Source organism: Solanum verrucosum, unplaced genomic scaffold (genome assembly GCF_900185275.1).
Source record: "Solanum verrucosum unplaced genomic scaffold, falcon-dt-bn FXZP01000302.1, whole genome shotgun sequence".
NCBI classification, from domain to species: Eukaryota; Viridiplantae; Streptophyta; class Magnoliopsida; order Solanales; family Solanaceae; genus Solanum; species Solanum verrucosum.
The window spans coordinates 1,866,450-1,888,301 of NW_026019914.1; the positions used below are offsets into that span (position 1 = coordinate 1,866,450).

General features: G+C 38.5%; 1 protein-coding gene across 1 annotated transcript; it reads right to left on the reverse strand.

Annotated features, from left to right (window-relative positions):
- Window positions 1-962: 962 nt before the first annotated feature.
- Window positions 963-2,126, reverse strand: LOC125822156 (uncharacterized). Its single transcript, XM_049501539.1, has 2 exons — window positions 1,699-2,126; window positions 963-1,386 (listed from the first exon to the last, which is right to left on the reverse strand). The coding sequence occupies exons 1-2, from the start codon at window positions 2,124-2,126 to the stop codon at window positions 963-965; spliced, it is 852 nt and encodes a 283-aa protein (XP_049357496.1).
- Window positions 2,127-21,852: the final 19,726 nt, after the last annotated feature.

The window sequence follows — 21,852 nt, forward strand, 5'->3', positions numbered from 1 at the left end:
GTGCCCGTGGTGTTTAGGGCAGTGGGCAGCCAACTTGGGAAAGCCTTGGCATTTTGGCTAAGGCTTGCCCCTTTTGGCTTGGCTCCTTGCCTAGCATCCTCAACCAACCTAGAGTAGGTCTCAAAGCATGGAGTCTAACACGTTCCTTGATGTTCATTTACTAAACTGTTCAAACTAGACCTTAAGAGTCAAAACTCAACATTTAAACAAGTTACTAATGCACGAAACCCATGTGAGGCTCTACTTTATCCTACTTCATTTTGAGGGGCGTTACAATATCCCCCACTTGGGAACATTCGTCCTCGAATGACACATTAAAACATTAAGGGTAATGACTCAAGACTAGCAGCCCACAACGGTCATACAATATCAATATGAAAGCACTCATCAAGGAGGAAACATCAACTCCACATAACAAGCCAGTACAACACCACTTCATTCAAATTTATGGAAGTAGGAATCACACCTACAACTCAACATGCCTCAAACTTTTTTCTTCCATTTCTCATTTATTTGGAGGAAATCCCTTCTCCATAGTACCTCACGCTCATAACAACATCAAAGAACACAATATGCAATTATCTCATTAAAACACAATCATGCAACATCAAGAATACACTTAACCATGCTCAACTAATCAACTCAAACAACATTTAGCAACTCACCATTTTATGCATATAAGGAGAACAACAATCATGAACCTCATTTTGTTATTTAAATCAAGAACTCAATTTAAAGCATGCATCATTATAAGGAGAATAGAGAAACTCATTCGTTTCCACACAAGACTCCAAAAACCATGCATCATGCTTCTACAATTCTATGACTCAAGCTTGATTAGGAATAGAAGAAAGAGACAAGAATATCCAAACTCACCTCAACTCATCCTTCAACATAACATCCCCCACTTAGGAGAAACCCATCTAAACCAACACAAAAGGATTCCAACACAAAACTAGATTTTATGACTTACCGACACCTTCATCTGTATTTGCTTCCTTGTTATCTTGGAGAGCATAGAAGCGATTCCTTGCTTGACCATCAACACTAGGACCACTATAAGGCGCTTCCTTAGCTTTCATTCCTTTAGACACATTATTAGGACAATTTATCACCTTGTGATCATTTTTCACACAACCATAGCAACCACTAGTGCCGGATAGACACTTCCCAAAATGCTTCTTTCCACAAGTGGAACAAGTAGGCTTAGCAATTTGAGAACCACCACCTCCTTCATGGTTAACCTTAGGAGCACTTGAGAAGTCTTGATTTGGAGCCCTCTTCTTAACCCTAGGTTGTCCTTGATCCTCATACCTACCCTTTTTTAAGTCTTTCCTCACCCTAGTCATCTTGGACTCCTTTATAGATTGAGCATACACAACAAGCCTACAGATGTTCATGTCATCATGGAGCATTACCGTACGATACTCTTCTTTCACCAAGTCGGATACACCGGTAACAAACCTACTCATCTCCTCTCTAGGGTTAGACACCCAAGATGGAGCATACCTAGACAACATAGTGAACTTCAAAGCATACTCCTCCACACTCATATTACCTTACCTAAGATTAATGAACTTCTCAATTTTGCACTCCCTTTTCTCTAGGGGAAAGTACTTACCCAAGAATGCTTCCTTAAACTCCTCCCATTCTATAGGACCTGCTTCCTCCGGCCTATTTTCCTTCCATTAAGTGAACCAAATTTGGGCCACCTCCTTCAATTGGTATGAAGGCAATTCCGCTTTCTCTCTAGAAGATACTCCCATAGCATTCACAATTTTGTAAATCTCATCCAAGAATCCTTTCAGATCTTCTCCAATTCTAGAGCCCAAAAAGATAGGAGGATTCATCCTCACGAAGTCTCTCAACCTTGAGGCCGCCATATTCTCATTAGCATTCACCGTAGGCCCCACATCTCGGTTATCTTGAGCCGTCATGGCTCGGGCTAGAGTTAGAAAATCCACCGTAATCTCTTCATTAGTCATGGCCGGGGGAACCACCGGAACCTCATTCTCTTGATTGCCTATGGGAACTTGATCACCTTGAAGACCTTGCACACCTTGGAGAGGAACTCCCTTATCAACTACCTCATCTCCTTCTCTCCTTCGGTTAGCCCTCGTATTCATTTCCGATAAACACAATAGATGGATTAGGAAAATGACACTTAATGACCAAACTCTAAGGCACGACTTCAAGATTAATGAAAGCAGTGAAACTTCTACCGTCATATAGCCTCTCGCTCATAGATGTCTCGCGACTCACACTAATGAACAAGACTCTACTAGACGTGGCATATGAGACTTTGAATCCTAAGGGACAATTTCCAAAACCTTATGCTCTGATACCAAGTTTGTAACGACCCGAGAGCACCCCTTAGTTGTTACATGCGTATTCGACCTCTCGGAGATCTTATACAAGCCTTAGCATTCATTCATCGCATTAGGTAATAAAATCGTAAGGAATAAAAATAGTTTTTAAAACAAATCCATAATACTCATAAAATCTTACAAATGCAAAGAATTAGAATTTCTAAGTCTCATTTACCATCTTAGACACGAATAGAACATCTTAGGGACACGGCCCTTTACATCAATAGAAAATAAAAGTCTTATAGAATGTCTAAGTGGAAATACTAGAAAGATAACAACTATGTCCTCGAATATATGAGGACATACCAAGCTTCTTGAGAAGAGTCAATATCCCAAGCTTCCTCAAAAGATCTCCTCACTTCCCACCACCGACCCTTATAACAATAGAGAAATATGGAGTTAGTACAATAAGTACTAACTATGATGACCATGCAAGAAAACATGCACAACAGACATTTACAAGAAATGTATGTTTTTAAGACCTTCTTTAACAAACCTTTACAAACACAAGCATAAACCCACATTTCAAGTCACCATTCACAATTAAGACCATATTCACATCATTTACAACACAATTAATACAAATGTACAATACTTAAACAAGATAGCAAAGTAAGTCCTTCATTACCATTTAAGCCTCTATCTTAAGTCACCCTAAGCCACACTTAAGTGAATAATGAAGTGACCACCCATACAACCTCTTCATGTACACCTAAGTGTTCCTAAGATTTACCATAGACAAGGGTTTAATTATTACAATATAACATACTAAGTCAACATTCTTTATAAAACCATCTAAGAGACACACAAGCATATACGGGACAATCACATAATAGCCCTAAGGCTTAGGGAACTCAACTTAGTATCTTCTAAGCCTATTTGTGCCATGTGTAGATAGCATCCCATACTACTACCTACATGTTGTAGAACCTATCCAATACTAGAGTGCACATCCCATATGACGGAAATAGGCCTTAACCGACATAGACCACACTAGCAAGGTATGGAATCCGCTGTCTATCCAACTCCGTGGAGGTTGTTCTCCTTGCCAAGGGTAGAACTAAAAGAAACCCATGTTGGCACATGGTTTAAGAGATGTTCATTGTGCCTAATCTCATGCTCAACTAGGCCGCCATCCTAATCACATCCACTCGGTGCTTAGCCTTGGTTTCCATAGAGTATTCAATCACATATCTACTAAAGAGGGTTCCTTTTTCTTGTTGAACCAACTCATAGTACCTCTTCCCAAGAAAGGCCCCATTTCTTAGTCATAGCCAATATAGGTTCATAAGGATAGCTCATTTGACTTTCTTAGATAAGGATTCTCATGCTGGTCTGGCTCCATCCATCTCTAAGTTTATCATTTCATTCAAGAAGGGAGCATCGCCCTAAGGCCCATCCTTCAAGGTTATACATTTTCTTAGGAAAGCTAGACTCATGAAAAGGCTCTATTCTTAAGTCTACAAATTCAAGTTGGCCTAGAATTCCTCTTTTAGCATTTATAGGAAGAACTCCATTACTAAGTCATAGCCCATCCAAACCTTCATATATATATAATCAAGCTTCCATGACACAAGATAAGATACTCAAGTCTAGCATATGCTCTACAACATCATCTTATGAAAACTCATCATAGTCCATCATCACCACATATCACCATTTCAAGAGAGACAAACTTTCACATTAGCATACTAACACTTTATACATTATCACATTAATACCATTAGAATATCTTCACATTAAACCTTAACACAAACTTTACATATAGTTTCATATATGTATAAAAATACAACAATATAATAACACTCATATATTGCAATTCGTGGACTCAATTCCCAATAATACCACACAATAATAAGATATAACACTCCCACCAAAGGTGGATTCAACCTACCAACAACAATCAATTCCATAAAGAGTGTTCACGCTTTCTTACCATAATCCAATGCCATAGTCAAAATCATCAATACTTCACCCATAAGTCTTACCACCCTTAATTCATCGATTATCAAGAATTAATCATAAATAGACATTAAACAATACAAGAGATATCAATACAATTCACTTACAAAAATTTCCGTCAACTTTGAATTTATAGAAATAGACCCACTTCATAGCAAATTTAGGGTTTTAGTGAAAACATGGATTGTTTAAGAAAGTTCATATAAAATGATCAATTATACTTTAATTCAGCAATATAATGCTTGAAAACAAGTTATCAATGCACCCATGATTAGAATAGAAATTAGGTGTTTTGTTCTTTGAAGACTTTTAAACCCTTTTGAATGGACTCCTTGAAAGAAAGGATAATCAAGGATAAAGGGTCACCGTACCTTAGACTTGATAAATCCCACGAAACTTTGATGAAGAAAGCTTGAAATCTAAAACCCTAGGTTCCACTTCTACTTCTTCCTTGAGTTGAGAGGGAAATATTGAGAGAGAAGAACTTTGGAGGTTTTGATTAGGGAATTTGAGAATAATGAGTTAAAGGAAGGTTTTAAGACATAAAACTATTTATATTAATGATATAAACCATTTAAAATCAACCCCACATGTTAAAGACTTAAAATAAATTTACTTAAAACCCCTTCACTTTGGTAGCCCCGTCATGGACCACGCCCACTTGGACGGGTCGTGAAGGGTACCACAGCTCTTGGTGGTGCCCGTGGTCCCTTGACCAGTTGGCCTCTCAACCATGTCAAGCCCTCAAGGGCACAAGGCATCTTCACAGATGCTCCCACGATCCGTGGTGCACACAACGAGTCGTGGTGGAGCTCGTGAAGATGAGGCAGCACCTAGGAAAAGTTTCCTTGCCTCCCTTGAGAGCAAGTGATCTTGATGCGCAAGTATACGGACCGTCTAGGGTACCCGTGGTCTTTGGGGTTGTGGGTAGCCAACTTGGGAAAGCCTTGACTTGACTAAGGCTTTCCCCTTTTGGCTTGGCTCCTTGTATAGCACCCTCAACCAACCTAGAGTAGGTCTCAAATCATGGAGATTAACATGTGCCTTAATGTTGACTCACTAAACTCTTCAAACTAGACCTTAAGAGTCAAAACTCAACATTTAAACAAGTTAGTAATGCACAAAACCCATTGAGGCTTTACTTTATCCTACTTCATGTTGATGGGCGTTACAGAAATGCCGAGTTATTTGGCGATCATGACAAATGACACCGAATGGGCGAAAACTTGATGGTTTTTCATGACAAAGGTTTAAAAGTTTCAAATTCATTTCCTTTCCCTCACTTTCTAATCTATCGAAACTTAGTCCTACACTCTAGTTTTACATTTCATGCATTATTAGAGTATTTTTAGTATCAAATTGTGCTACGAGTTGGATTACGTTGCTTGCTGGCATCTCAATCTCCATTTGATCAGCATAAAAGGTTGGTACTTCAAACCCCGCATTCATATACTCAAAAGTTGTACACAAATAAAATGTTACTACTTTGATGAAGTGTGATGGGCCTCTCTGGTAGGATTAGAATATTTGTTTGCATGTTAGGTTCGCAAATTTTGCCAGTACTAAGTTAAATAATGAATTCATAAAGGTTGCACTTTAAATTGGATGAAAATCATGGGTTGTGCATTATTATCACTGGGTCTAAGCCTAATTTAAGTTGTGCATGCCTTAATTTTGTTTTCGGCGATTGCGGGGATGAATTTGGCAAGTTAGGTCAAAAGAAGGAACGTTGGGTCATTTGGTGAATTGGGTCGAGCTTGCCAAATCACTTGGCAAATTGCCTTAAATCTCCATCTCACCTTTAATTTAATGTCAAATATGATGTTGAATGGTGTAACTTTCGGCGAGAAGCCTTTGATAGCCAAAAGCATTCAGTGACTCGCCGAGAGACTTCTGGTTCGCCATTTATCTGCACCCTTGTATAGTCTATGCACTGCACTCGGTGAACCGCCGAAGTAGTAGTGCACTTTGCAAACTGGTTCAACGAAGTGATTTTTCAATTGAACTACCTTGCTTTTGTCTGAATACATTCTAACTTTTTCTCGAAGCTTTGCAGAAATGGCTAGACCGAAAGTAGCTGGAAGAGATATGCCACCCCGACAAACAAGAGAAAGGCAACAAATCCTCCCAAAATGGATAATGAGGGCAAGAAGCCCAGTGCTAGCAAGAGAACAAATCTCTGAGACCCCACTATTCCTTCGTGGAGACGTGGAATCTTCATAGCTATCCACTCCTTTTAGGTTGCTCATGACTTGGACAATCTTAGTAAGTCAGCTGCCGCTGAATTTCCTGAAGAAGCTTCAGGGGCCATCATCAAATTTCAGGTTGACACATTGGGCACGAATGCCCAAACAGATGTTGCGACTGTGTAGACGTGATTTTTATCTACCTCCCTCTCTGTCTTTATTTATTCTAAATTCTTGATATTCTATTAATTGAATTTGAGGACAAATGTTTTTTTTATTGTGGTGGGGTGAAGCCCACCTTTGAGTGCCACACCTGAATTGTGTTTTTTTAATATTTGGGCTTTGTTCTTAAATTGTGTTTACACTGTTTTTGTGGATGTTTGAGCTTATGACTCCTTTAATTTTAAATAAAAATTATTTTGACATGTCCGAAAATTTTTGCCACCACTCGTGTCTTGAATGTGGCTATTCTTTTGCAAAATTTAAGTCCCGGTTCCGATCAATATCGATGACTTGTATAGTGCTCTCAATCGAACGAACATGAATGCACGACTACGATGAGGGCAAATGAAGTTCCATAGACAATATGCGAATTCTTTGCATCTCGTTATGACTAGCCTAGTATCGGATTGAGTGTCTTGTGATGATCATTGCACACAAGCGAAAGTGTGGAGTCTTGATTGACTGTAGTGACAATGCCTATTGTGATGAGCTTACTTTTAACCATGCATGATATATACCTTGTGAGTCTGTGAACTACTTTTGAACACCCCTTTTCCTTTGGAAAAAACTTGAGGAAAACTAAACTGTTCTTTATCCATCACCCATAATCCTCACGAAGTTGTGGTTAGTTGAAGAGCCAACTTAGGCCAAAAGACTAGGTTGGTGTGTGGTGAAAAGATAAGGGCAGGTCAAGAAGTGTCAGGAAAGTCTCCTCTTACCCATGGTTTTAAGAAAAATGGAACCGCTCCATAAAAGAAAAGAGAAAATAGAAAGAAAAAGAAAAATAATGAAAAAGAAAGTTGTGGAATAAAGTACAAAAGAAATGAGGTTTCCAAACAATCCATGTAAAATGAATAATAGGATGACATATGAGCATTAAAAAGAATGATGAAGGAAAAGGAAAGGAAGTGTTATGAGCACCACATTTCATGAGGATGAAAGTCACTGAGCCTAAATGACCATAACTTTGCACTTAGCCCTATTGCAAGCCTTATAGAGACCTTTTTGATCTTGAGTGAGCTGAAACAAATGTTGATTGGAAAATACATGCAAACCTATGGGTGAAATGATGAATTGTGTTCTTCTTTCTGAGTGTAAGCGTTGCATCTGATTCTGCAACTTTAAACTGTGAACCATTGTGTGAATATGGAATCATTCCTTCTGTGAGGGAATTTGAACACTTTGGTTAAGCTTGAACTTGCATTTGAAGAAAGTATTGTGAGCATGAGGTTCTTTGATATTGGTGAGTCACAACTTTAATCTTTGAGTGCACATTTGATCTTTGCATAAGTAAATTGAGTGTGGTTGTGTGCATTCATGATTGAGTCTTAAGTAGCACTGTTCGAGACACCCTTTTTGAATGGCTGAACTTGAGTTTGATTGAGGACAAACAAAAGTTTAAGTTGGGGGTGTTGATGAGTACACAAATTGGACTCATTTAGGGCTATATTTTAATATAATTAGTGTCCTCAAATGCATATTTTATCTCAATATCTGATGAAAACCCTTAAGTTTTAGGTATTTGGAGTGTGAAGGAAAGCATGGACACTACTTACTAAAAAAAGGGAACTAAGGCAGCTAAAAGAATGAAGAAATTAAGATCTGAGAATTGCCAAACCCATTCGGCGAGTGGCCAAAAGGTCTTATCCTCACTTTTTTTCCAATGTACACAACCTGAAGGAAATGATCAAATCGGTGGTGAATAGGAATAGTCGGTGTATGGTCGAGCAGTTCCGCGAAGCTGTACTATGTCACCCAATGATCCAAACATGACGATGATGAAGGATAGAGCAAGACAGCGATGAAACCTACCAAAGGGTGGATCGCCGAGTTGATCGGCGATCTCAACTAACGACGCCAAATGATCCACTTCAGCACATATATATGAAAACTATAAATACTCGTTGAAGAGTTGTAGTTTATTATCAGATTTTAAATATAGAATTTTTAATATAGACTTTTGAGTTCTATGTTTAGAGAGGATTTTGAGGAACTTGAAGATTCAAAGGGTTTCAACTCCAAGAAATTGGACTTGGGTCTTGTGCATTCTTCAATCTTTGCTTGTTTTGAGACTTAAATCTTCATATCCATTTGAATGCAAACTCATTTTGGTATAAATTTGTATCTCTTTTACATGTATAGTTAAAACCCCAATTCTAAGGGTGTTATTTTTTAAATATGGGTTAGATTATCTTATGGTATTTGCTTGATGATGATTTATCTGTTGTTTAGATGTGATTTTGTTTAGTAGTTGTGGTGGAACTTAATGAAATTGTAGTTGCAAATATAATTTCACCTTTGTGTTTTTGGCTTCCTCGAGAGAGAGGTCATGAAACTAAGACTACTAAATAGATGGCTGGTGGGTTTGGATTGACATGAGGTTCAACTCAAGAGAGTGAATCCAAGTTTCATTCCCACACACTCCGCTCAAGAAAGTGTGTGGGCTAAGGCAGGGGCAGCTCTTCATGGGGCAAGTGGGTGTTCGAGAGGAACCCATTTGATTCGTGGTAAGTTGCTCGAGAGTGAATTTACCCCCTCTTTCGTCTAGCCTAGTTACAAATATTCAACAGATTTATTGTCAAAATCATGTACCCAATAGTTTAGTTTTTCCCGTTTTCCTATCACATCCCAATAACGCAATCTCTCTGATTATTACTCTTTGTATTTTTTCCGTTTTTACCTACTTGTGACAAAACTCCCATTGATAATTGACGCTTGCATCACCCCTTAGATTTTGGATGTTTATATTTGAAGATGTCTTTAGCTATGACTAATTAGAACAAAATTTTATTTTCTACTAATTCTCAAAACCACTCCTTGTGGAATGATCCCAACCATTGGTTGGGTTACTTTACTATTGTACGATCGTAGACACCTGTATTGGAAGTTGTGTCTTGATTATGCAAACATCAAATATCTATATTCTTCTATTAATGAACATGGAGGCAAATACCTATGATTCATTGATATGTATGACTAGAGGTGAATACCCTTGATTTTTATGATTCCATGATATGTGTGGCTTGAGTTGACTTCCCTTAACCTAAATGATGAACTAAGCATTTATGCTTTGGGGTTACTTCCCCCTTGCATAAATGCACATGAGCATGACTAGTTTAGGGTAGTAGGCCTAGATACCTCTCAACTTCATGCATGACTAAGAGGTGATTACCCTTGTCTTTATGATGTTAAAGGATGATGAGCATGAATGATGAACCTAAGTGTCTAGCTTAGCATGGGTAGGATTATGAGGCCTTGTTCATGCATGGTACAATCTTGCCTTAAGGTGACTCATGAGATGTTTGCTCTTATATGATGTATGATTAGATAGGATTGTGCTATAGTTGCCTCCTTAACATGATATGATTGACTAAGGTGATAATTCCCTTTGTCCTTATGAAATAAATTAAGAATGAGACCAAAGTAGGGTAAATAGGACTATGATGACTTCAAGGTTATGCTTAGTATGGAGGGTACTATGGGATGTCTTTCATACATTGCACAAGTGTGCTTTCAAGTTACCTAGGAGTATGGTTCCCTTATGGTAGAAAATCTTAAAGACTTAGACCATGTATATAGATTACGATTAAGATGACCAAAAAGTGATACTTGGCTTGGGAGGTATTATGGGATGTTATTCTTGATTTGCACATGCAAGCTTTTGAGGTTGCTTGAGAATGGTGCTATTATGGTATGGATGACTAAGAGTCAATTATGCTTATATGATTACGACTTATCTCCTATGCTCATTAACTATGTCTTATGTTGACTTATGTTTATATGGAGCTTATGTTGGAGACCATGCTATGTCTGTGATGTTTATGCTATGTTTATGATGATTATACTAAGACTATGATGATTATGCTATGACTATGATGGTTATGTTATGACTATGTTATTATCTCTTATGCTTATGTATTATGTTGACTAACCATTTGAGATGCTCTTATGTTGATAAATTTGCTTTCATACATGGTACATTTTGTACTAACACATATTGCCTACATTCTAACCAAATGTAGGGTTGAAGAGATTGAGTTGCTTTGAACGCTAGGTTTCCAAGGATCAAGAAGAGTTGAAGAGTTGGTGAGTCCATATAGCTTCGAGGAAAAAACAATGTTCCCATTTTATGTTATTTCTTATGTGTTAGACTTTCTATGGGTTGTGTCCCAAGACTTTTATTCATGAGTTTAAATACATGGTTTGAGACAAAGGTGTAGTAAAGTCTTCCGCTTGCTTTTATGATAAATTACTTCTATTGAAAACGTTTTAAGTTTTTCCATATTTCCTATTTACCTTATGTTCAGGATATGCTAAGGGCTTGTATGCGACCCCTTCGGGGTAAAGGATGCCATGTTACGTCTATGGTGTACCCGTGGGTCGTGACAAACTTTCTATCAGAGCATAAGGTTTTGGGCTAAATTTAGGATGTCTCAAACCACGTATAGTACAGTCTTGTTCATTGGTGTGAGTCGCGACACATTTTATGAATACGAGGCTATTGGATGTTCAGCAAGATCTCACTTCTTCATTCTCTATGTCGTGCCATAGAGTTTGGCTTTAGTATGCCCTTTTTCTAATCTGTGCCCTATGGTTTTTTTCATGGTATGGCTAATAACAGGGCTAATGTTAGGAGAAATGAGGGAGATGATGAGGAGCAAGAGGTTCCTCTCCAAGTTACTGCTCAAGTTCCTAATAATGAGGGGGACATGTCTAATTGAGAAATACGGGCGGTGATGAGTCCACAATTTGGACTCTCTTAGGGCTTTATTTTGATAGATTTAGTGTCCTCAAATGCATGTTTTGCCTCAATAACTGATGAAAATCATTGAGTTTATGATATTTGGTGTTAGAGACTAAGCATGGACACTATTGGGCAGAAAAGAACAAGGCAACTAAAAAGATCAAAGTAAAGACAACTTGAGGATCGCCTAAACCATTAGGTGAGTCGCCGAATATCTATTGTCTGGCCTAATGTTCCAATGTACCAAGCCCTGAAGGAGAAATCGAGTCGGCGAGAAAAAAAAAGAGTTGGTGAGTCGCTAAATGATTCCGCGATACAATACTGTATAGCCCAATGTTACGTAACTTGAATTTGCTGAAGGCCAATGCAGAAAGGCGATGAACCAGACCAAAGGGCGGATCACCGAGTGGATCGATGATCCTGACTAACTGCGTCGAGTGGTCCTTCGCAACACACTTTTTGACAACTATAAATATTTGTTTAAATTTTTAGCTTAGTATCAGATTTTTTATTAAATCCGTATCAAACATTATTTTTCTGTTTTTAGAACTTAGATTTTTGGAGACTTTGTTCCTTAGCTTTGAAGATTTGAAGGTTTCCATTTCTAAGCAATTGGTAGTGGGTATTGAAGATTCTTCATCCTAGACATGTGTAAAGACATTATATATCGTACCCAATTTGATGGAAACACTTGTCAGTATCGATTTCTATCTCTTTACTATGTCTAGCTAGAACACCAATTCTTGGGATGTGAGTATATGAATTTGGGTTGAATTTACTATTGGGTATTGCTAATAGATAGTTAATTTACTGTTTAAAGGTGATATTGTTCAGTAATTGTGTTTGAATTTAATGGGGTTGTAGTTGCAAATACAATTTTATCTTAGTGTTTTTGACCTGCTCAAGGTAGAGGTTTTAAAACAAAAACTACTGAATCGATAGTCTGTGGTTAGTGGGTTGTTGTGGGTTCAGCTCGAGAGAGTGAACCCTAAACCCTCTCCCACAAATTTAGCTCGAGAGAGCCAATGGTCTAAGGAGAAGGTGGTGCTTCATTGTCGCTTATCGGTATTCAAGAGAAACCAATTTGATTCAGGTTAATTTGTTCGAGAGAAAATTTACCCCCACTAATGTCTAGGTTAGTTACCAATTTACAACGATTTACTATCAATAACATTTACCCGGTTGTTTATTTTAGCCCATATTCCTATCACATACCAAGTCCCGTCTCCATATTTGCATTTTTGTGTTTATTTGTTATTTTAATTGATATTTGATTACAAAACCCCCTTTGATAATTGATATTTTTGTCACCCTTTAATTTGATATGTTTTTCTTCGTATAAGTATTTAGCTACAATTGACTTGAGCGAAGTTCTTGCTTTCTCTTAATTCTCGATTACAAACTGCTCTCTCGGGACTCGACCTCAACTCACTAGTTGGGTTAAATTACTATTAAGCGACTGTGGACGCTTAGTATTGGATGAAGCGCCCGGATACTTCAAGTCAAAATGGCGCTGTTGCTGGAGAGTGGTGTTGATATAGAATTTTTAGTTAAGTTGTATTTTGTTCTTGTTAGTTATAGTTCTACTTACTTCATTTTTAGTTTTGTTTTTGCTTGTTTGTGTATTGCAACAAGAAAGACGAGCGTTAATGGTAACTATGGGTATCAAATGGATCACCTCCTTTGAAAATTATTGAATCTTAGGGATAACCTCCTAACGTTCAAGCAAGTGAGGGGGGGGGGGGTGAAACTATCCATGTGATGTGGCCTAGGTTTAAGGCATTACTGCAGCAGTTCCCACCTCATGGAATGTTCAATAAAGTGCTGCTAGAATGCTTCTATCGGGGTCTTAGTTCCCACAATAGAAGTGTTGTTGATAAACTCTTTGTAGGTTATTTGACACAACAACCCTATAATGTGGTAGCCCAACTCCTTGATGGCATGATTAAGACAAACAAGGATGTAGAGAAGGATCAAGGATGGGCTGCAATGCTGACTCAGTTGGATGTCTTTTACAAGAGAGTCATGGAATTGGAAGCATTGTCCATGAAAAAGGACAAGAATATTCCCCCTCGCAAGCGTAAAAAGGTGAAGAAGTAGGAGGGTGGACAAAATAAGAAAGTTCTCTCACTCATTCTACGCTAGATCGAAGAACATGATAGGGTGTTGAATGAGATAAAAGGGAATATTGAAATGTTAAATTAGATGACAACCTCTCATTCCACGATTATTCAGCTACAGGATGCACAGATAAACCAAGTGATGTCATGTCTCTATTCACAGCATAAAGAGGGGTCACCTAGTGATACCATGACCGACCCCAAAAATGAAGTTTAGGTGTTGACTTGCGTCGTTCCGCGACGTTAAATAAGGCACTTCTTGGGAGGCAACCCAAGGTTTTGTCGTTTAAAATTGTTATTTTAGAATAATGGTGTTATGATTGTGTAGGTTAAAGTGTGGGAAATGTTTGAAAAGTGCAGATTGGTGATCTAAAGTCTAGTCGACGAAACGCCGAAGAGGTCGGTGACCCCGACCTAGACCGTTGTTAGACTCAAGACAAGTTTAAGGTAGAGTCTGTAAAATTTGGCAAGCCCAAGAAATTATTGGCGATTCGCCTATCAAGTCGGTAATCTCGATCTTGTCCACCGTTTGGAGGGGAACATTAACTAAGGGTCTTGTAAAACTCGGCGAGGTAAGTGACCACTGGGGGTGTCGCCTAGTGGATCGGTGATCAAGACTAATGTCACCGAATGGGCAACAACGCACCAATCTAGTATTTTCGATATTTCCGCACTCTATATGTATTTTAGTTGATCGATTGGTCCTTTGATTTGGATTACATTGCCACCTAGCTTTTCAATATTACTTTTATCGGTATTTAAGGTTGGTTTTTCAAATTCCGCATTTATTTTTAGTAATTTGTAGTCTTATGCAAACAATATTATTTTGTTGATGTGTGCTGGGCCTCTTTGATAGGATTAGATTGATTAAATGACATAGTTTGAACACAAAGCATTTTGGGCATTGAAGTCTCTAATTCTAGACTTGGCAAAGACTTTAAAAGAAAGAGGTGATCATCTAAATGCATTGGACGAATTCAGGTTGAGGGCTTATGGAATTTCACCTATCTACAAGGAAAAGTTGAAGAAGTGGCATGATTCTAGAATCCTTAAGAGATACTTCTGAGTGGGTGATTGGGTGTTACTATATAATTCTCGACTCATACTCTTTCCGGGAAAGCTCAAATCCAAATGGTCAGGTCCATTTAGAGTAACACGTTTTTTCACAAATGCTGCCATTGAAGTCGAAGGTAAAGGAGGACATGCATTCAAAGTTAATAGGCAAAATTTGCAGTTGTACTTTGGCGAATGCCAGGAGATTTCTCTCATTTAAGTGGTGTATCTGGAAGATGCTTAACAACATTGCACGTCGTGCCAAGACGTTAAATAAGGTGTTTCTAGGGAGGCAACCCAAGTGTTAGTGTGGGAATAATGCGTGTTGATTGTGAAATTGTAAGCAGTTGTGCGAGGTGAAAATCTCATTGACGGATCACCCAAACTGTTTGGTGAACCCGACATAACTCGCTTTTTATATCCCTAAAATGGGACTGAGATGCTGGAAAATTAGGTGGGTGACCTTCATCACTCGTTGATTCGCCGATGTAATTTGGTGACCCGATTTTCCCCGCCCTTCTGTTCTAGCTCTGATGGCCTAACCCAATTGATGTTTCGGCAAGGTTGCAAGTCCAGTATACGAAGCACCAACCTATTCGGCGAAATCTGTCTAGTCCACCTTTTGCCCCCTTTATGAATGGGTTGCACACTCGAAACATTGGTTATATCTAGACCATTGAGCGAATCGCTAACCAGTTCGGCGATTATTACAAGTTTTTGCCAAATGGGTACCTAGTGAGGATTCCTTGTCACCTTACTCTGTGTACTTAAATACCAGTAGTTTATCTTTAATTTTCATTTTTTCTATTATTTGTTATTTACTCACATTAGGGACAATGTTGGATACTTCTGGTGGGGGTATGTGTGTAGGTGTTTTGTCATTGAGTCCCTTGCTTGTTCGAAAAAGTTATTTGAGTATCGGTTATGATCAATAGCGATTACTTGAATAGTTCTCTTAAGCAACCAAAAATGAATGTGCAGCTACAATGAGGTTGAATGAAGTTACATAGACAATGTGTGAACTGTTTGCATCTTGTTGTGACTAGCCGATTATCGAATGAAGTCTCTTGTGATGAACATTGCACACTAGCGAAAGTCTGGAATCTTGTTTGGTTTTGGTGCGAATGATATGTGCGATGAGCTTACCTTGAACCTTGTGTGATAACACCTAGAATTTTCCCCATTGCTCCGGTTGACTAAATGATGCAAGCTCATGAAATAATCTTAGGCAACAATTTTGAAGAGTGAAACAATTTAACAATATACCTCTTTTGTGGTAAACCTTGTGAGATGTGTGAACCTTGCTTGAACCCCCATTGAGCCTTATCCTTTTATTGGAAGAAACTTGATGCAATTGAGACCTCTCTTTATCCATTCACCCATAATCCTCATGAAGTGTGGTTTGTTTGAATATCCAACTTAGGCCAAATGCCTAAGTTGGGGGTGTGGTGGAAAGAAAAGGTAAATCAAGAAGTGTGAAGAAGTACCCCTTTATCCATGGTCTTAAAAAGGATGGAACCCCTCCATGCAAAAAAAAAAAAAAAAACTAAGAAAGCAAAAGAAAAAGAATGAAAAAGTTGTGAAATAAAATTGTGAAAATTGCGAAATAAGTGGGGTTTCCGGTATTCCATTGCTAGTTGAATAATGGTGTGAGTTTTGAGAATGAGCAAAAATGGTGAAAAAAAGGAAGGAAAGTGATGTTCATACCACATTCTCGAATGCTTCACAGCCACCCTGCTTCATCTTTTCAGCCCACTTTCTCGAACACGCTTATTTTCAGCCCACTTTCTCGAATGCTTCACAGCCACCCTGCTTCATCTTTACACAACCGTTGTCCAACTCCTACGTACCCGACAATATTAGTGCGAATCGCCGAATCAGTTGGCGTGTCGCCGATCAATCACCTATTTCACCGAATGTTACAGATCATTCCAGCAAACTTGGTATTCAAACGACAGTCCCCGTCAAGATCACCAATAGAGTTGGCGATGCGCCAATGATTTCTAAAGCTTGCCGATTTTTACAAGCTCCAATTTTGGGGATGTTTGGAGTCAAACGGCGGATAAGGTCGAGTTTGCTGAAGTCTTCGGCGACTCGCCAATTGGATCTGTATCTTTTCACCCTGCACTTTTCGAGCACTTTTCACACTTCAACCTATACCAACAACACATCATTATTTTACTAATAGGGAAATATAAAATATTAAGGGGTTTTGCGTTGCCTCCCAAACAATGCCTTAGTTAACATCGTGGCGCGACGTAAGTCAACAACTATTCTTCATTTTCAGAGTAACCTATGATGTAATTAGGCTAGTCCTCAGTGAATGGTGGGTAGCGACCTGATATCAAATGGCCAATTTGAGCATCTTGTAGCTGCATAGTCATGGAGTTAGAGGTTGACGCCTCGTTTAGCATTTCAATGTTCTCTTTCATCTCATTCAACATCTTCTCATGTGCCTTAATTTTTTGTTGAATGAGTGATATAGCTTCATCATTCTGCACATCTCTCTGCTTCTTCCCATGTTTATACTCTCATAGGGAGGAGTGCTTTTCTTTTCCCATGGCTTGTACTTCTAATTCCGTGACTTAGGTGGTTAGAACATCCAACTGGGTGACTATTGCGTCCCACTCCTACTTCTTTTTGGCTTCTTTGTTGGCTTCTACCATGCCATCAAGGATTTTTGCTACAAATTCATAAGGTTGTTATAGCATACAACACTCACAAAGTTGATCGGCTATACCTCTACTCTAGAGTCCAAGACCCCTATAGAAGCACTCAAGTAGCCCATTGTCCGTCATCCCGTGAGATGGCCATGGTTGCAACACCGCTTGAAACTTCAACAATATTTCCTGAATTGTCTCTTTCCCTACATATTTAAATGTCAAGAGGTTATCCCTGAGGTTCAATAGTTTTAAAAGGTGATGATCCGTGTGATATCCATAATGATTTTCCATCCTTAGTTCTCTGCCCTGATATTCAAACTAGCAAAACAAAACTACAATTTAGATTAGTCACACTAAAACTAGGAAGAATAAAAAATTATACGTAACTAAGAATTCCCAAATAACACCATTCCCCGATAGCGACGCCATTTTTGATGTTTGCGTAATTAACGACACAACTTCCAATGCAAGTATCTATGATCGTGCAATAGTATAATAACCCAACCAAGTGTTGGGGTCGAATCCCAAGACAGTGGTTTTGAGAATTAACCTAAAAATAAAATTTAGTTCTAACTAGTTGTCGCTAAAGATATTAACGATTAAGAACATTGTAAATTAAAGGGGGACACAAAAGTATCAAATATCAATTTGGGGGTTTTGTCTCAAGTATAGCAAAAACAGTAAAAATAACAAAGAAATCTATGAATGAGAGGGGATTTTCAGGATGTGATCAGAATACGGGTTAATCTAAATTGTTGGCTACATGCTTTCGATAGAAAATTTATAGAGTTATAGTGACTAGGCTAAGCTATATGTGGGAATAAATTCTCTCTCGAGCAACTTACCCCGTTTCAAATGGGATCCTTTCAGACACCCACATTCCACCTGAATACCAGCCTACGCCTAACCCATAAAATGAATAAGTTAAATTTGAGCCTAACGACTTTGTGTAGAGTTTGTAATAAGGTTTCATGTTGTGTAATGTTGTCCCGAGCCTCGTTTAATTGACTTTAGTGAGTCAACATAAAGGTACGTTATAGACTCCGTAGTTGAAAGACCCTTTTCATGTTGGCTAAGGGTTGTAAGGGAAAGTGCCAAGCCAAGGGGGCAAAGCCTAAGCCAAAGGCCAAGACTTGCCCAACCTTCGCCAAGCACTGTCTCAAGTCCACGGACCACTTCACGGTTAGTGGCCTTGACCACGGTCCATTGAAGTTGCCATGAAGGTCACTTGGCAGCATGGGAGGCAATGCACTTTGGCCAAGCTACTACCCAAACTTCACAGGCAACTCCACGGTCAGTGGTCTTGACCACGGCCCGTAGAAGTGGTCGTGAAGATGCCTTAGCATCTTTGGGCTTGTCAACGTAAGGGAGCACCCTTCCTAAGAGGACCACATGTACCACCATGGGCCGTGGTCCCATTTCACGGACCGTAGAAGTGGACTTGGTTTCTAATTGGGTTGCCCATGTTAGTGGTTTTTAAGTAATTTTGTTTTAATGTTTGATTATGTGGGGTTGATTTTAAATGGTCTATATCATAAATATAAATAGTTTCAAGTCTTCAAACACTTCATTTACTCATTTATTCAAAACACCCAAATCAAAACCTCAAAGTTCTTCCTCTCTCAATATTTCTCTCTCTAACTCAAGGAAGAAGAAGAAGTGAGAGCTAGGGTTTGGATTCAAGGAATTTCTTCATCAAATTTCTTAGGGAATCTTAATAAAGGTATGGTGATCCTTAATCTAGGGTTAGCTTTCACCCTAGAGTCAATTTCAAAGAAGTTTTCAAAGTTTTCAAGATCATGAAAAACCTAGGGTTTTACTCAATCTCATGGGTTCATTCTTCAAACTATTTCAAATGGTTTCTAATGTCATATAATGATTGTATTCATGTGTAATTGATGATTTATGATGAAAATACTCCATGGACCCATGATTTCTCTCAATTCCAAAATTGTGTCGTTATAAAGTGGGTTTGTTGATTTTGAAATCTTATGATTGTAATATGTCTAAATTGCTTTGGGTTATTGAATTGTATCATTACATATGCCTTAATTATGGTAAAGTTTAGTGTGTTGATGATTTGAGATTTATCACCTTGAAAGCAAGTTATGACTAAGTGTTCATGTTGAAGTAGAATTGTGATTGACCTATTGATCCACTTGAAGGGTGGATGTGTTTACTTACTAAGTATATGAATGTGAATTCAATGAAGTTCATGTAATCATGTCTTGAAGGTATTAGTGTTATTATTGAAATACTAATTTTCAATTTGATACTCATGATTGATGATGATAAAATGTGAAGGCTTATATGATGTATTGTTCTAACTTGAAGTGGTTGGCTTAGCCATCCTTTCTTGGATAATGAATGTGTCTTCACATGATGAATACGAATCTATAGGATATGACATTCCTTTCATATATGAGTAATGAATGTGTCTTGACTTGATGGATATGAATTGATAGGTGATGAGTCCACAAATTGGACTCATTTAGGGTTTATTTTAATAGAAATGGTGTCCTTCCATGCTTGTTTTATCTCAATACGTGATTAAAATGCTGAAGTTTCAGGTATATCAAATTTTAGTGGAATTATAGACACTTCGACGCAAAACGGAGCAAATAGGGCTGAAAAGAACAAGAAATGAAATTCTGCAGATCACCAAGTTCAACTTGGCGAGTTGCCGAAACTACACGAACCGCCATTCGTTCCAGTATGCGAAGCCTTAAGGAGGTGGATCAAAAGGCAAGGAAAGGAGCAGTCGGCGAATCGTCGATCAGTTCTGCGACGTAGTACTGTACCGCCCAATGATCTAGAATGTGAGGATTCTAAAGGAAAGACACTAAAGGCGATGAGCTAACCAAAACACGGATCACTGAGTTCATCGGCTATCTTGACAAATGTCGTCGAACAATCTTGTGCAACACAATCTGTGAAAACTATAAATACTAGTTAGATTGTAGTCTTAGTGTGGAACAATTATTATTATTATTTTCACTTAAAAACATATTTTATCTCCTATTTTTCTCTCAAGTTTGGATAGGATTTTGTGGAGATTTGAAGAAAAGAGTTCTTCTTCGGGTTTTCTCAATTCATTTTCCTTAGCTTAATTTAAGGTTTAATTTCTTATACTAAGTTGATTTCATTATCATGTTAGCTATAATTTCTTATTTCTTGATGAGTGGCTAAAAACCCCCATTCTTGGGGTGTGATTTAGCAAATATGGGTTGATATTCTTGTTGGGTCTTGCTTGCTTATAGGTTAGATGTATTTTAATGGTAATTTTACCTAGTGGTTGTGGTTTAATCTAATCGGTTTGTAGTTGCAAATACAAAGCCACCCATGTGTTTTCGGCTTGCCCGATAGGGAGGTCGCGAAACCAAAACCACTAGACTGATGGCCTAAGGAGTGGGTTGACGTGACGTTCAGCCCAAGAGGGTGAGCCCTAGTTCCATATCCTAACACTCAGCTCAAGAGAATGAGTGGGGTAAGGTGTAGGCTGGTCTTCATGTGGCAAATGGGTGTCCGAGAGGAACGCATTTGAAACTGGGTAATTTGCCTGAGAGGGAACTTCCTTCCATTTAAAGCTTAGTCTAGTCACTATTATTTTGCAAATTTCCTATCGAAAGCATGTACCCAACAATTTATCTCAACTTATATTGCGGTCACATCCCATGAACCTTTCCCCATACTTTATTTTCTTGTTTATTTTGATGATTTAGTACTTGTTACAAAACCCCCTTTGATATTTGACACTTTTTTTTCGCCCCCTTTAATTTAGAACGTCTTTTATCGCAAATGTCTTTAGCTACGGCTAGTTAGAATGTAAATTCTATTTTTCTATCAATTCTTAAAATCGCTCCCTTGGGACACGACCCCAATCCTTGGTTGGGTGACTATATTATTGAGGATCGTAGACACTCATACCGTATGATAGTGTCGTTGTTCACGATAAGCATAAAAATGGCGCCTCTGCCGAGGAGTGTTTTATTTAAGAATTTTTAGTTCACTAGAATTTCCATCTTATTAATCGTAGATTATTAATTTTACTCCATCATTGGTGGTCCAAAAAGCTAGCTTTTGGGGTCTTGGACCATAGACCCTGGAATGCGGACCGTGGTCTGACCAATGGTTTGTTGGTCAGGTCATGGTTCCTAGACCTCTGGACAGACTTAGGTGCCTAGTCGAGGACCAGACCCACGGTCCATATTTCTTCCCACGGGCCATGGTTGGCATCCATGCATGGCACCTCTAGTTTCTTAAAAATATGATGTTTTTCCCTTTTTCGAATTCGGGGTGTTACAGAGAGGTTCATTACATCTTCATAATGCCAAGAGGGTCATCATATAACCAAATTACCAAGAGGGACATTGCATTTTCAAATTCATAGAGGTCCATTAAATATTCAAATCGACGTGAGCACAATTACATTTTAAAAATGCCAAGAGGGCCATTGCATCTTCAAATTTAAAGTGGACCATAAAATCTTCACAATGCCGAGAGGGCCATCATATATTACATGAGGGTCATGGC

Excerpts from the sequence above, each read along its gene's own strand:
- LOC125822156 (XM_049501539.1), bottom strand. The coding sequence starts at position 2,126 with ATGAATACGAGGGCTAACCGAAGGAGAGAAGGAGATGAGGTAGTTGAT. Across the intron at positions 1,387-1,698 it reads AAGGAGGTGGCCCAAATTTG|GCTTGTTGTGTATGCTCAAT; the intron begins GTTCACTTAATG and ends GAACATCTGTAG.